General features: G+C 42.5%; 1 protein-coding gene across 2 annotated transcripts in view; it reads left to right on the plus strand.

Annotated features, from left to right (window-relative positions):
* LANCL2 (LanC like glutathione S-transferase 2) overlaps positions 1-13,159 on the plus strand; it is a 32,849-nt gene extending 19,690 nt beyond the window's left edge. For both annotated transcript variants that reach the window (XM_053953389.1, XM_053953399.1), the window contains exons 6-9: positions 2,393-2,575; positions 4,844-5,020; positions 8,233-8,305; positions 10,037-13,159. In XM_053953389.1, coding sequence (XP_053809364.1) covers positions 2,393-2,575; positions 4,844-5,020; positions 8,233-8,305; positions 10,037-10,152 — 549 coding nt within the window. In that variant the 3' untranslated portion in view covers positions 10,153-13,159. The remainder of the gene's footprint in view (positions 1-2,392; positions 2,576-4,843; positions 5,021-8,232; positions 8,306-10,036) is intronic.
* The last annotated feature ends 3,552 nt before the right edge of the window (positions 13,160-16,711 follow it).

A 16,711-nucleotide genomic window follows, 5' to 3' on the forward strand; every position in this document is an offset into this window, starting at 1 on the left:
GTCCACTCTCTTCAGCTTCCTTCAGCTTTCTGGCTTCTATTTTTCTTTCCCTGGTAGTGCTAGCTTTTCAGAGAAACATCTAGTCTTCTAAAGAAGGCTCTTAAAAGGGTCCATCCTTCATTTACTATTTAAGGCTGATAGCAGAAATCATTGCACAGTGCTTTTGATTTGAGCAGAAGCTACTCTGTCTACATGTTAAAATCCTAGTTATTTTTCCTTTACATGTAATTGCTGCTTTTAAGAATTACCAGAAAGCCATTGTTTATGCAGCATTAGATTACCATCTTTTCACTGTATGTTAAATATTGTGAGTCATGCAAAGTTGAGTCATCCACTGCAGAAGAAGGTGGCATATCAGAGTCCCATCCTTTCCTCGTCCCTCCCACGCCAAATGGGGTGAATTTTGCTGTATTTTCTTCAAATAATTCAAGAGATGTTTTATTGAATGGTTATTTGATAACAAAAAAAAAGGTATTGAACATTGTACCTGAGATGTGAAGGTTACTGAGGTTAATTCCTGTACAACACTTATATAATAAAATCACAGAATATGCTGAGTTGGAAAGGACCATCAAGATCATCAAGTCCAACTCCTGGCCCTGCACAGAACACCCCAAGAATCATACTATGTTCCCAGAGTGTTGTCCAAACACTTCTTAAACTGGAGAAAACATGTATTGCTGGAGTTATTTACAGGCTACTGGAAGAATAAGAGCTTAGCCATGTAAAATAACTCATCTGGGAGGTAGAGGGGGAATTCTGAAGTGCTAGCTAGGAAGTCTCTACTCCTTTCACTAACTGTGAAGCAAAAGTGTCTGTTTGCATAGCATTGCTGTTGGCCAGAAAGTCAGGACACACGCCTGTAGGTTACTCTGTAGCTGTTTGAAGCAAATGCTGGGAACCTCAGCAGCTTGGACAAAAAACTCATTAGTACTCAAATCTTCTTCGAAGCACAAGTTAAAGAGGTTTTTAAAGAGCTCTGCTCTTCTTGGATTTACCTCCTAAGAATTTCTGAGCTGGGCTGGGCTTGCCTTGCACAGCTCAAGACTGAAGGCATTTATTGCTGGTGCCCATCCTCTTTGCCTTCTTCTGCAGGATTGCCTTGTGAAATCCAAGAGCCTCAAAACAAACATTCCTATGAAGCCTCCCTACCACACAGGGAGGGTTCTGAGTGAGGGCTGATTAGCTTTGGGGTGTTTTTTATGACAGGCTGCTCTGTATTCAGGTGTACTTCTGATGAGCAGCATGAACAGTCTGCTTGAGGGACCTGGTGGATAGAAGTCTGGCAGAGGTCTTCTGACTGAGGGGAAATAGAAGCTTCTCATTTCTTCAGGTTACTCAAAATATAGCTATTGAAAGTTTTCGTTCATTTGGCTGTCAGACTTTGAATTCTAGGAGTGTGCTCACCTGTTGAATACAAATGTGCTGGAGCTGGTGGGAAACAGTGGAATTTTATGACATTGAATCAGTAATAAAGACAAGTTGTTTTAAAAAATGAGCTCAGTTATTAGGCTGTTATAGGCTCCAGTGCCTGTGGTTGTTCGCACAGCTTGCAGAAATTCCAGAAATCATATAAACTGTGTAAAAATAGAGAGCTCTATTGTTAAAATGGTGGAAAATGGGTTGGTAGTGGACGGAATGCCAACCAAGAACAACTGCAGACACAACAGTTACTTGGCTTCTAAACCTTTAGTTACAAGGAATAGGCAGGATGACGGATGTATTCTCCATTTGACAAGGATGTAAATTAAACAAAAAAATTAGGAAGAAAATTCCTAAGAGCAGTTGAAGGATGATTTTGTAGTACAAAGATGTTTAGCTATTTGGTGAGGTAGCTATTTTTTCTAAAATTGGAAATGCAGATTTATAGCCCATAGCTTTAGGGAGCTTTGTTTATGATGGAAAACGTCAACCTTCATAAATCTCTTGCCAGGTATGCTGCTATATACACTTTCCTTCATTTGTTGGGAAATAGTTCTTTTGAAACAAAATGTGTAACCCAATATGTTGGAAGTCTGTATTATGAGCACCATGTGTACAAAACTGTGTTTCTCTTGTAAGTATTCTCCCTATTTTAAGTTACAAAGAGAGCTCTGGGAGTCTTCATACTCTGTTCTCAGTTCTTCTATAATCTTCCTATATTGCTTCCATTAAGAGGGATAACAATTTAGTGCCCCAATTTCTTTGTCTCTGCAATGACTGTAAAAATGCTCTTAGCAAGGGTGTAATAAGCAGGTGTTAATTAAATCTGTAGGATGTGATTCACAGTATTTGGATCAAGGGCATGTATGTAGGATACTTGAAGACAGATTGTAGAATTAAGTGTTGATACACAATTTGTTACTACTTCTGTTGATGTGTTTAGTGATGCTTATTTTAATGTTTTCTGCAGCCAATTGCAAATGTGGACCAGGAGACCCTGACAGAGCTGGTGAAGCCAAGCATTGACTACGTGCGTCATAAAAAATTCCGATCTGGGAATTACCCATCATCACTGAGCAATGAGACTGACAGGCTGGTTCACTGGTGCCATGGTGCCCCCGGAGTCATCCACATGCTCATGCAAGCTTATAAGGTGAATCATTCTGTGTTCATAGATTTCACAGATTCACAGAATATTCTGGGTTGGAGGTGACCCATAAGGATCATCAGTCCAGCCCTTAAGTGAGTGGCCCAAGCAGAGATCAAACCCACAGCCTTGGTGTAATTAGCACCAAGCTCTTAGGTATATGTAAATATCTACACGTACATATGTATATATAGCTCTATCTTTACAGAGAGACTTCTATGCAGGCCTGTTTGCTTGCAAGACTTTATATAGCATCTTTCTAGATCTAGGCTTTTAAACAAGAACCCCAAGCTAGACACCTAAAAATCTCAGAATACTTACATTGGTATGTTTTAAAGAGAAAATAAGTGGGTAAAATTGCTTCTCAGGGCACTAGCAGTTACTAAGCTTTCTTAGAAAATAGACATATATTTAAACAATTTGGCATCAAAGTCCTGTGTGTGAGAACATTGACCTAAATTCTTTGAATCTTCATCCTAAGAATTTTAACAATTATATTGGTTTTCAAAAGTATAGGTTCATGTGCCTTGACAAAGAATGTCTTCCATAAATTACCGCATTAAGATATAAGTCTTGAGAACTTAACATCAGAGCTAAGATCACAGGCCCCTTCCAGAGCATAAATCAAAATGCTGAGCTACCACAAGCCTGCTGTTTGCCCTTCCCCATTCTTAACTAGGTTTGCTACCTGTCTTTTTGTGTGCTTCTGATTTGCATGACATTTGAAAGTATGCCATTTAATTAAATTTATGCAAATCAATTCTTGCTTTTGACAGCCCTCCTTGACAGATTCCCTGGTTGGCATCTGGGTGGGCTGATGAAAAGCAGGCTTGGTTTATGGAATAATTACTCATGCTGCTACGTGCAATGTGAACTTTAAATTTCTTACAGCACTGCTGCATGTAACAGCAGTTGCAGTTGCTTTTTCTTTGGACTGTGGTAGGAGATTGACTTAACACTTCTCCACTCTCTCCTTCTTTGTCAATGTGATGCTTTCCCCAACACAAAATGTTTTGCAAGAGGTGAAAGGGATAGGACCAAGTTCTGATTAGCAGTCTCCTTTTTGGCCTCTTTCTGTGTTTAAGGTGATGAAACATATGTTTTTCTATTATTCTTTATATTTTTCTTTTTGAAGCACTGAAAGAAAAAAGCTGGCATGTGTTTTGCTGGCTATGCTTTCATACCAGGCACAGGACTTGTGATAACAGACAGCAGTGTTTGTCCTGGAAATCAAGTGCTGTCACCAGGCCTTAATTCAAAATGTTACTGCTAAGCAGCTGGCAAAACCTGTTCAGAGACAAGCACTTCCTGTATCAAGCTTGTGAATTTAAGAATCTTGTATGTTAGTTGCTTCTATTATCTTACTAAATAGTTTGGCAGGGGATACCATCTCCAAAGGACTAAGTCTACAGTAGTGCATCAGGTTTGTCTTGTCGGGGTTATTTTGGTAGGGGGTTTTGTTGTTGGTTTGGACTTTTGTTTGTTTGTTGATCTGTAAAGTGACTTAGGCAAAGATGAGCAACAAAGTGGCTTTATAAAGGTGGAATTCTGGTGTTAATCAGATAAATTACTTGCTTTTGTTTGCCTCTTTCTGGATGAGCCCTCTATGTTTAAAGTGCATTTCAGATGCAATAAACTTTGCAAAAGTGTTTCTTTGCTCAAACTGACTACAGCTTCTGATTATATACTATATGAATATACTAATACAAGTAGTCAAAAAGGCATTGTAGGGTTCCAGCTTGTATTTGTGACAGAGAAAAGAGTCCTGTGCTATGCAAAGAGATATTCTTGTGTATTTTTGACATGGAATTGAAGGCAGGAAATGAGTAGTCAGGAAGAACTAGTCATGAAGACCAGCAATTAAGGACCAGATTTGGTCCTGAATTTGTCCTAATCCATAATTCTGTTTTTTGTTTCTTGGAGGCAGCATCACATTTCTGTATTTTCAAATTCTGGTTTGGGAATAGAAAATGAAGAAAAAAGGACCACATACCCTTCAAATAGATTGTAGGTTTTAGAACCAAGGGCCTTGGACTTGAGTTTTTTCTTTGAGGGTCCTGATTTTGGAAATAAAAACCTGAAAAGTTTTTTCTTTTACCCTGCACGGAAAGAAGAAACAGCTTGCTAAGAAAAGAAAGAGAAGTCTATGAAGAATAGATTATTAAAATTCAAAATAAATTTGATATGGAAAAACCCTACACAAACAGCAAAACATCTTTTGTTTTCATTAATACTTCAATTGATATGTGTTTATTTTCTATTTTTATTCCACAGACTTTTAAAGAGGATAAATACCTGAAAGATGCTATGGATTGCAGTGATGTCATCTGGCAGAGAGGTTTATTGAGAAAAGGGTACGGGATCTGCCATGGTACTGCTGGCAATGGCTACTCCTTCCTGTCTCTCTATAACCTAACTCAGGACAGAAAGTACCTCTACCGAGCTTGCAAGGTGAGCTCTGCAGCATCCCAGCAAAATCACTGTTCCCTTTCACATCCCCAGTGCCTGTACAGGGGTAAACTGGGGTGGGGGTGGGCTGATGTGCACTGGGGCTGGCTGGGACATTGGGTGGCATAACAGAGCCCATCACTTGCTCTACTTCACTCACTTTGACTGGACAACTTCAACTGTGTATGTGGGGCAAGCTCTGTCTTAATAAGCAGACTGAAACACACAAATTATCTGTAAGAGGGGAGGGACTAAATGTGTTCAGAAGAAAATAAGAGCCTGAAAATTAGCCTGCCTGAACAATAAGAGACTGATGTTATGTGCTGCTAATTATTCCACTGAGAGTTCCACTGTCTTCCTCAGGTCCTCAAGCAATACTGTTTGTATTTATATTTTGTAATTATTTGTTTTCAGACTAGTGCCTGTTTGGGGCTTTTAGAACTCTGAATTGCAGTTATTAAATTGCTCACTTAGAGTTTTTTTATTAATACAAATTGCAGTGAAAGACACACTCAGAATTTTTCCACTGGAATTGTCCAAGTTCTGCTATCAGCTCTTGACTATGCTAGCAGTTACTGAAGGAGGAGGCTTTCTCTGCCTGTTTCCTTACCGTGTAAGAACTTGGTTTGGTTTGTTGGATTTGTTTTCCACTTTAATTTGCTGATAGGAGGTTTCATGTTGTGTACACAGCTTTTTAGCTGAAGCCTTTTAACGCAGTATTGCAAATGAAATTTGATGAGTTGCTTCCTAGGTGCTTCTGAGTGAATATTGGCCATATGTAAAGTTATTGTATTCATCTCTGCAATCAGCCTGTCCTCTCTCAGCAGAGCTTTAAAAATCTGCTGCTTGTCTCACATTTACTGAAGCATCATGCTGTGAGGACACCTGTAGACATACCTGCATCCTAGAGATTGAAATAAAACCCTAGTACTCCAACAGCAAGTGTGTGACATGGAGTCACCCACTGCTGATGTGTGAGCCACAGCACCCTGCAGGTGTTGCTGGCAGCATGACTGTCAACTCTCCCTATCATCCTCCATGCTAGCACACCTTCTGCAGCTCTGTGCAGCATTGGCAGTTCCTGGTGGTGCTGCATTTCTGGCCCAAGACAGCCTTGGTGTTTGTCCCCACCTATCTAGAGAAAAGCAAACATATCTGTCTCAAAGCCAGAAAAAGGACGAGACTCTGTTACATACCTGAAATCCCTTTAAGAAGGAGGTTGCAATGTAGGGGGCAAAGACTGTTTGCTGGAGCTGCCCGTCAGTGGATTTGCAGCCACTCTGCTGCTTAGCATGCTAAGTGGCAGGGTGGGGGGGAAACAGGCAGAGTAAGAGGGAAACAGGCAGAGGAATTTGCTTGTCTGGCACTCCTGAAATCTTTTCTTTCTGAGCCAGAGTGTGCAGGGAAGCAAACATACAGTTATGTTGGTACTTAGAGGCATGTAACTGAGAGAATGAGACGGCTGCCTTCCCAGGGGTGCTTCTTCACACTGAAAACATCAGGTCCAGGGGAAGGAGTCTTGCCTGGAATCCCTGGTTACCTCACAAAAGCCATGAAACTGTTTCAAAAATGAGCCACAAGAACTTGAATAGAGGAGATGCCTGTTTTGTGCTTCACACTTTCTTCTTCACAGCTTTCCTCTCAGATTATCAGAAGCTGAGGCACTCCTAGCTGGCCTGTCTGTAAGAGGAGAGAGGGGCTGTGGCATCTTGGGCTCCAGGCAACAGAGCATTGACCCCTGTGCTGTTCAGCCTTGTGATTGCCACTACTGGTGGCAAGCATGCCAGTCTGTGTGACAAATAATGTCAGATGTCTCCCTAAGATATTGTTTCTTCCCCCTCTTCCCCCCTGCCCCCCCCCCAGTTAAACAAAGATCCTGTGGTTTTCTGGATTGTGGTTGTGCTGAAGTTATGAACTTGCAAACGATGGTTTTGTTTCAGTAACCTAGGGTGCATTTTTTAAATTTCTGTTGCAGTTCCCAGGCTGGAAGTAATAATCAAGGCTAGTGTGCAATTAGATGTGGATGTTGCAAGAATTGATTGTAGCTTTGAAACATGCCATAAACATGTTTGGTCCTCACATTTAAGACAGGATTACATGGGAGAATTAAACCATAGTTTGGAAATTTATACCCAGAGGGTGACCAAAAATGTGTAATCAGTTCTTAATAACAGTGTGAATCACAGTGTTTGTGTTTGTGGTTTTTTTCCCTTGTGTTTTCCCTGAAAGATACTCGGACACATGCACATATCTCTATCAAGAGAAGATCATCCCCCACTAACTATTTAAACAGAATGGCGTGTGGAGGGAGAGAGGAGATACCATCCATTTCCTTCTAATGAACAGACCAATGGCTCTGGAATCATGTTTACACCCCATAGAGCCCCACCGCTAGGGCAGGGGCACCCTCTGGTTAGGCTGATGTGTTTTCTAGCAAGTAGGCCAAATTTCAGGGAGAGACCTCTCACTTGCTTGCTTTGCAGGAGTCTATGCATGTATTTCAAACAAGCAGTGGTTTGCATCCAAGCACAGAAATGCCAGGGGAACTTGTGCCCCCCTAATGCTCTGGAGAGCCATAAAGGAGAAGTAGCTGGTTGTTACTGAATTGATCCAGGTGTGGTTCATAAGTCATGTGTGTCTAATATAGCTACCTCAGCAGTGCTGATCAAACGTGAGGAAGCCACTGTTAACTCTAATGGTAATCAATCTCCTGCAACAAAACATTGATGACCATAATTGTCTAACTGTATTTATAATGGTTTTTCATAACGCTTAGGGAGAGCAAATAAATGAAACTAATTAATGACAGCTGAAGATTTAATATTCTAAATTGGTGCGCAGAAATGAAAGAAAACCAAAATGCAATTAACAGCTATAAGTCCTGAGTTTGTGGATAAATTAAGCACCGAGAGAAATAAGAGACTGATACAATATTAGTAAAATTTTGGCTGAGTATATCTGTTCTTACAGCATTTTCCTTGGCATGTAGCAGGGTTGATTTACAAAAAACAGATGTCTAGCTCACCATTGCATTGTTATGAAACTGAAACTCACTCTGTGCAAATACATATTTTAAAACATGATTGTGGCCTTGTCATGGTTGAAGGAGGACAAACTTACACTGCTTCACATTTTGTACCTATTAATGATATTCAGATACTCAAGCTTGCATTTAACAGTCTTGAATAAAAAAATATTTTTAATGTGTTCCCCAGTTTGCTGAATGGTGTTTGGAGTATGGTGCACATGGATGTCGTATTCCTGACCGACCTTATTCCCTCTTTGAAGGTAAAGTGATGGTGTTGCAAATGGTCTTGTACTACAGGAAAGAAGGGCATCCTTGCAATTCTGGCACATGCATAGGAGTTCAGAAGTCTTCAGTGGGTTCCTCCACTATTAAACCCCCCCTATACCATCATCTCTGCCTAAAAGAAGGCAGGGGGTAGAAAAGGACAAAGAAAAATCATTCACTATCACAACTCTCACTCCTGCTTTCATTTCAGCATTCGAATGTAAAACCAGTGGTAGTGTTCCTCCGGAACAAAATTCTGCTGTGCTGAATTGCTGGTTTAAAGCAAACAGAAATTCAGGCAACAGTTTTGTCACAGGTGGTTTTTCAGAGGGACTGGGTAGAGCAGCAGCTGTCAGTCTCCAACTAATTGCTAGCTGTCAGAGCTAGGCCTTCTCTGCTGCCATACTCAACCAAGGAAAAGGTAGTTTTCATATGAACCCAAATCACTTGAACAGGAAAGCAGTGCAGAGTTCTTAGGGACTTATCTGTAAGTTCCAAGATGTTACCAGATACTTTCCTAGAGCTTTGTATATATTTTTTTTATGTAGCTTATTTTCTATTCCTTGTATCATCCTCACAGTACAGAATCAGTAGCAAGGAATTACAGATCCAAGTGGGATTTAAGGTAGCACCACGGCTGCTCCATGAACAATGAGTCTCGTGTGCCACCTGCCGCAGATATTTGAAATTACAGGAGCCAGGCAGGGATATTTGCAAATTAACAATCCAGGTTGTGAATGAACACAAGAGAGCAGGAGCCCTTCTAAATACAGAGTTATTGTCTTAATGCTTAAAGGAGAAAAGCATAAGTATTCCTATTTCTGAGGGCACCCCTGCATGCTCTTGTAGGGAGGGAAAAGAGCATCCATGTAATCTGTTGTATAAAATCTTTGAAATATGTTGAGAAGGTGAAACAGTGTGAATAGCAGGATATGTGCTTGAATGCTGGTATACAGCTTTTATTTTGGTTTCTAATTGGAATTTTTTTAGAAAAATACAGAAGTCTCATATTTGAGTTAAAAAAAAAAACCTCTTAAACTGGGGCTTCGTTTCTTTTTGTAGCCAAAATTGTGCTTGCAGTTGTCCAATTTTGCCTGTACGTGCATGCTTTAAACAAAAGTTGAATGTGCATCTTATGGAATTGTCCTAAGTTTTTTGTTTCCATCAGATAATGTAATTCAGAAAGTCTCCTTTTTATATATGCATAGCTGTTTATAAAACAGAATTTTAGCTTGATCATAAAACTGAACTTGTATGATTTCCTTGTTGTGCATCTCTGTTGTCACCCTATGAGTTCTGTTGGGTGATGCACTTCGGGGTCTGGATGACCTCTTCATGGATAGTGAGGAAATGAATCTGTGCTTCACAAGTGCAATAAAGTTTTGGCTTTTACTTTTAACCAGTGAAATGACAAGCAAGAGTGGCTCAAACTATGAAGGACAATCCAAGCTTGGATTAACTTTTTCTTAATTTTAAATAGCATTGAGGTTGTTCGGTTCAAGAGAACCGAACAGAGCAGAGACATCTTGGTTCTTGCCTTTAATCTTTTCAAATAAAGTTTGGTGTCCTGGGCAAAGTACAGATGAACTTGCCTTTCCATAATGGTCTAAGTTCACCTCTTTAAAAAAAGATCCTAGTGAGGGAGGTGTTCAAAGGGGTTCTGTTGCCTTTGCTGTCAGCTGTGCTATTTTAATGTGCACAACAATTTCCTTCTCCTTATGTTTTAGGCATGGCTGGAGCTATCCACTTCCTCTCAGACATTTCAGTACCAGAGACTTCCCAGTTTCCAGCGTTTGAACTTAGACCTCAAAGGAGGGAAAACAAAGTGGAACAGGATGGCTAAAATCATCATTTTGAAAGGAAACTGAGGCCAGAAGAGATGAGACTGTTTAGTGCCTCTGATAGTGAACAAACTTGATGCTGAACCAACAGATGGATAAAGCCCTTTTCTCACCCCTTCTGCCCCAAAGGACCATGAAGTCATTAGAGCATGAACAGGAGAAGCCACACTTAAGTTCTGTTAAAGTGACACCTTCAGATGTAGGACCAGAGAAGTCAAGTTTTGAACTTTCTCTTTTCTGTTGTATTTGTCTTCTTCAGGTCTTTGCCATGCTCTGCACGTTTATTGGTGTTGTGTGTTGATTCGAGTCTTTTGTTGTTAGCCAAAAGCTGGTCTCCATGTGAATCTCCGTCCTGTACCTTTGTGCATGACTCACAAGAGCAGTGTTGCTTTCTGCAGCGTGGTTACCTGCAAAGAGAGTTTGTTGCAGGACGGTGCCCAGCTTCACTGGTGTGCTGGCAGCTCTAAAAAGAGATGAAAAATGTATCTATGTTCATTTTTTTTCTGCCTTTTTCTCCACACTCCTTACAAACTAAGCTGGTGGAGATCAGCCTGTTTTGATGAAGAGGTGTGAGGCTGTTTCCGTTTTCAGAAAGTTAGCAGGTTGGAAGGGATCTGACTTATCTTTTCCTGCTGTTGCGGGAGGCTTCTTTGAAAGTCGGAAAGAGAGGTTCCCTTTGATACCTGCAGCTGGTTAGTGTGTTAGGTGCTTATAGCAGGGTGGAGGTGCTTCTCCCCACCGCTGCAAAGCCCCATCCCATGCCATGAGCTTAAACTGCTGTTGGAGTCACTTGGACTAACCTCCCTCTGCCACCAACAGCAGAGCCTGGACAACATAACTGCTTCTTCTTTCCTAGACCTCAATTTGGAATAAACCTCTCCTGCAGCATCTCATATACAGATGAGCAAGGGGAGGGTGCCAGGGCAAGCCTCTCATGCAGGTAGCTCAGGATGGTTGTTACTTTGGAACCAAAGTGGCAATTTGTTCCGGACCTCCCCTCCAATGTAGTAGTACAGGAGCGATAAATACCAGCTGCTTTTGGAAGCTGCAGAGGATTATTGAGCAATATGAAGCCATTGCTAGTGGCTGTAATTGAAGTATATTTCATCTTCAAATCCACACACAAAAAGCTCCTTTCCCGTAGTCTTAATTGCTGCTAGTGCTTTGCTTCCCCCTGTAGTGTGGTGGGGTTGTGAAATACTAGACCTGCCTTCAGGTGCTCCTGAGTATCAGGCCATTGGTTTGGGAGAAGTGGGACATACTCCGAGTACTCTTAGAGCAGGCTTATGTGTCCAGGTAGTACCTGAAGTGTAGCGCACTCCCAGTCACTCAGGCTCTGTGGTCATCCTCCCCCAGGTCTCTTTGTGCTCTCTCAGTCCAGGTGCTGATTTTAATTGGTATCTCCTGTCGGGTACGAGTGTGACAGGTGGCACAGTTTGACCTTTTGGGCACGCATTGGGATATCTGTGACCTGTGGGCCATCTGCTGAGTGCCAGTGTCTGTGGTTGGGCTTGGAGATGCATTGTTGCTCCTGCATAAATCGGTCTTGATTTGTCACCTTGCAGGTGACTTCCTTGAGCACATTCCAGTGTCTTTTGCCAAATCCCTTGCAATGTTAATAATTTCCCCATTCAGTTCTGCTGGACAGCAGCAGCAGTGTAAGTGCACAAACAGCTTAATGTCACAGTGTAGCACCTTCTCTGCTGGTTTGTCGGGTAGGATTAAAACATGGGAGCAGCAGAAGAGACTTTTCCACCCCTCTGGCAAAGGCAGAAGGTGAGATGGGAGCAACAAACCTAGCTGCATCTCTAGAGAGATTGGGGGAAATGCTGTAAGGCAGTGGGAGCAGGGAATGCTGCATGGTAAGCAGCTGGGCTGAAGTAAACAGGAGCAGAACAGAAAAGTGAGGGACAGAGGGAGTTATTAATGTGAGGGATCTGTGAGGAACAGGAAGAGCTGATCATGGAGGCAATGCACAGTGTACCAGCAGAGACATCTTGATGAGAGATTCCTCCATGCCAAGAATGCCAAGACCTAACTCTGTTTCTTTCTTCAGCCTGTGGATCCCTGATCCTGCCCATAGAAAAGCCAGGAAGGAAACTTGCCCAGGAGGTCTCAGAGAAATACTAACAGAGGTAGATGCCAGCTCTGATCCTGTTTCACATCACCCCCCAGATCTTTGTTCCTTCCCCTCCACTGTGGGTGCAGAGCAGTTTGGGTGTGTTAACAGGGAAAGATCTCACCACATTTACAGGAACTGACTGCAAACACTGGCCACCCTGGCAAATCCCAAGCCTGTGTTGTATGGACTGTTTAACTAGGGGGTGAGCTGGCAGGTTTTCCATTCAGTGATTATATGCATATTCAGTAGTCTTGGCTACTGTGCTTGGAATGGCTCCTGTGGGAGGTGAGTTTGGCTGGCTGGAGCCTAAAGGGAATGAAAATCTGCTAGTTTTAAAAATACACAGATATATACACACTAAGAACAGCTGAATGCTGAGCAGATCCCCAAGATGCTGGAGTGTACCTGTCAAAACAATGAGGAAGTCAGCTACCTGCTCTTCTGTACCAGAGCCAGCCTTTTGCCATGGTGGGGCCTGGCACCATATTTTCTGCAGAATCCTCTCAGAACTGAGTAAGACTGGAAATCTATCGAGCTGGGAAGTGTCTTGACAGTGCATCTGCCTCATCTTCCTGGGGTGACTTTCCCTGTGGCTCCTCCTTTCTGTTACAGCATTGTGATATCTAGGTGGCCCCTTAAGGAAAAATATGGTGTGAAAGTGAAAAAGTGCATTTCACCAAGGCATTGTCTTCAGAAGTGACATCAAACTACAAATGTAGAAAATGTCTTAATATTCCCTGGTTTGCTTTGTCCGTGTGTAATAGTCCACCTGTTGCAAAAAGCAGTAGTGTTAAAAATGGAAATGCTCTTTGGGCAGAAAAAGAGGAAAAAATGCTGATGTTTTGTTCTTTGGCTTTATTAGTAAAGATCAAGCTATGTGGTGGTAATTTGTGTGAGTCTGTTTTTTTCTTCATTGTGGTTCTCCTTCCTTCCCTCCAGCACTGTGATGATAGCTGTCCAGTGGATCTGACTGCTGAGCTGCTTCCCTATCTCATAGTCCTGCAGGATGAAACACATGCCAGAAAGAGGGCCGATTGCTTTTTTTGTAACCTTCCCATTTTCCTAGCACTGCAGGTGCCTTTCCTGCTGCTGCTCCCAGATGATTTTTAGTATATATTGCTTAGTGCAAAGCTCCGCTTTCCTTTGTGGCCACACAGATCCTGTTGAGTTTGCAGCTAAAGCTAGATTCGGGATGAACTGGTTTTTAAAACACATGTATGAAATCTCTCTGTCCAGCTGAATTAACAGCTGTTTCCCAGCTTTGAGGAAGTTTGAAATGTTCCTCTAGCTGGGCTTTAACAGAAGGAAACATCAAGTATGCTGCAGGCAAAGGGTAGTATTTCTGTTCCACAAAGCCCCTTGTGCCACTCATGGCCATCTTGGCCACTAAGAGAAACTGCTCCTTTTTTTGGATGGAGAGAATTAGTTCTGGTCTGTGGACAATCTGTACAAATTCAGGTGTAGGTTGATAACGGTGTTGGGGCTTTTCTAGCACAGCAGATAGCTAACATCTAAATAGCACATGAGAGATGCATGGGAAGAAGTACGTATGTTGTGTGTCACCTCACAGCTAGGGCAGTCACCATTTTGCTGCCTGAGCCCTGCCCAGCAGGGTGTTTGATGCAGCAGCCTTTCCTAGTGAAACTGTTCACTTTTTTCCCATATGTTTTCACTGGTTTCGTGTTGATTCAGTCAGGGCCAATGTGATTTTTGCACAGGGACCTGAATTTAAACCACTGCTTGCTTCTTGACATCTACAAGTGGATTGTGGTAAATCCAGCTTGTAGCTATTAGGTAAGATAGTGTTAGGCAGCAGGAGAGAAGCAGAGCAGGACAGGTAAAGCACATCGATCCTTGTGACTTCTCTCACTGCATGAAGCTAAAATAACAGATTGGTGCAGGAAGGTAGGGCTGCTTAATTTGTCACTGATCCTCTGCCTTCTCTGCTGTCACGTTCACCTTGCAGCACATGGCAGCTTGGAACAGTAGCTGCCAGTTGCACCTCTCATCTTTAATTGCCTTATTATCTAGAAGTTGCTTTGTAAAAGCTGTGTCATGCTGGATCTTGCCCTGCATGGTGTCTCTGTAGTCATTTCCCTGCCAAATAGTACAAACTCTAAGGCAGCTCAGCTCCTGGTGACAGGGCATCAGAGGAGAGGGTTCCCACAGCCACAGGGCCTGTTCCACCTACTCAATTAGCAGTGTTAGATCAGAAAAAGAAGATAGACTTCACTATCTGAAAAAGTGTTATGGCTTGTTGGCTGACCTGTGTGCCAAAAAGTGACGTTTTGGATATATGTATATGAATCTAACCTTTCTGAGGTTTTGGAGTTGGGATTTTTAAAGCAGGGAAGAAAGAAAAGTTTCTTTGCTTCTTCATGTGGTCTGAATACCTTTTTGGAATACATAGTTCCAGCTGTTTGTTGTTACAGCAATGTAAGTTGTCACAGAGGCTCCAAAGGAAATAAAAAAAACCAACAAACCCACAAACCATAAAAAGTTGTCACTACATTATCACTTCCCAAACACAGGCCCCACCACAGCTACAAGCAAGGTGAAGCAAGAGTGCCTGGTGGTGCCTCTTCTAATAAAGCCATGTAGTTGGAGATTTCAGCAGAAGGGCACTAACCCTTTTCATTCTTCCTGCTGCCAGGTCACAGAGGCAGAGGTGTCCTGCCCTGCCTGGTCCCTGCTTCCTCTCAGGTATACCAGACACATTTTGGGGATGCAGAATTGAAGAAAGGACTCAAGGGGTTACATTGTTCATGTTCCTGGCTCCCCACCTGGGTTCAGTGGTGCCACTAAAGCAGCTCCCTTCTGGCCAAGCCCTGTCAAGGGGTTTAACCCCCCTGGATCAAACCTCACTGCAAGAACCAGGAGACAGACACGCACAAGACACAAAAATCACCTTCCTGAGGTAGATGGGAAGATCTCAAAGGCTGTCTGGGAGTCAGCTGCACACTGGTCCAGTGCCTCTGGGAAGGGGCAGGGGAGTGCCCCACAGATCCCCAGGGCTCCCAGCCATGACAACCGAACTTATTTTGCAGTCAAAACACGACCCTGCCTCAGGGGGCACCAAAATCTCTCTTGTGTTTGAAAGAGGATGCAGTAGCTGCACCCAGGGAATCCCAGCAGATAAAGCACCAAACCCCCATGGGGAAGTTCACATTAGCAAAGCTGCAGCAGCTGGCAGCGCCTAGGGCATGGCCACTGCCAAGTAAAATCCTGTTGGAACTGGCAAGGCAACTAGGGGAAAGGCATGTAAACAATTTGCAATTAACACGTATGGATGCCCACGCAGGTGTTGTGTTTTCAAGAAAAGACCAAGTTTGCTAGCAGAGAATTCCCTGTGTTGTACGAGGTAGCATCATCCATCAACACTAGGAAATAAATGAGCCGGATTTCAGGAAAACTTCACCTGAAGTTGAATTTCACTGTACAAAGGCTTCTATTCGATGTGTCCAGGACAATGCCAGCTGTCATAGATACATTTTATAATATAAAAGGACTTAACAACACCTATCTATTAAAATGAGGTCTGTTATCATTTCTATTGACAGAAAAAGGCTGAAATTGCTTTTAAAAATTATGTTCTGTAAACACAACCATACTCAGTGACATACAGCTTTCACACTTCAAGTGCAAGCTAATTTAGAAAATATATACAGCTGTCATGCACAGGTGGACCTCATATTCATCTATAAAATGTACTTTTTTGTTATCTGAACTGTCCCTCAAGCTAAGACTGCACACACAGAAGTACTTTGCTTTGTCCCTTATTATGATGCACAGTAAGAGAAAGCCTTGGTTACAATTTCACCCAAGTCAGGTATGCAGGAATGAACTCATCCAGTGCTAGCTCTGCTCCAGATTGCTACTGATTCCACCAGCAGAAACAGTGTCCCTTAAAAGTTTTACTGTTAGACACTCATATTCACAGAAAAAGGGACGTTTCACAAATCCAGCTTGACACCTAGAAACAAGTTCTAAGAAGCCACTGGCACAGAACAACAGCACAATAAAGCTTTGGCTCCCTGTGCAACACAGGTCTTCAGATGACTCCAAACCACCACAGTGAAACCTCTGTGCCCTGGCTGGCGCCACACAGGAACATTCACCTGGTACCCAAAAGACCACATGGGACTCCTAACCCTCAGCTCTGTTATTTTTTTGCAAGTCCTTCAGCAGCAGGAGGCAATGTCATCTTCTTTTTGTCACTGCTCAGTGACATGACTGAATATGCACAAAGGGAGAAGGTCCCATTAGTACAAAGTCAGGTTTCAGAGCAACTTCAAATTTTTGCTAGACATGGATGGATGTGAGAGCCCTCACAGGCAAAGGGGCACTGTGTTTATTCAAAGATGTTCATTTGTGGTCACTCAGAGGATTGGCCACTCACAACAAAATACATGAAGAGCTAAGAGATATTGAAAGCCAAA

This window comes from Vidua chalybeata, chromosome 1 (genome assembly GCF_026979565.1).
Source record: "Vidua chalybeata isolate OUT-0048 chromosome 1, bVidCha1 merged haplotype, whole genome shotgun sequence".
Lineage (NCBI taxonomy): Eukaryota > Metazoa > Chordata > Aves > Passeriformes > Viduidae > Vidua > Vidua chalybeata.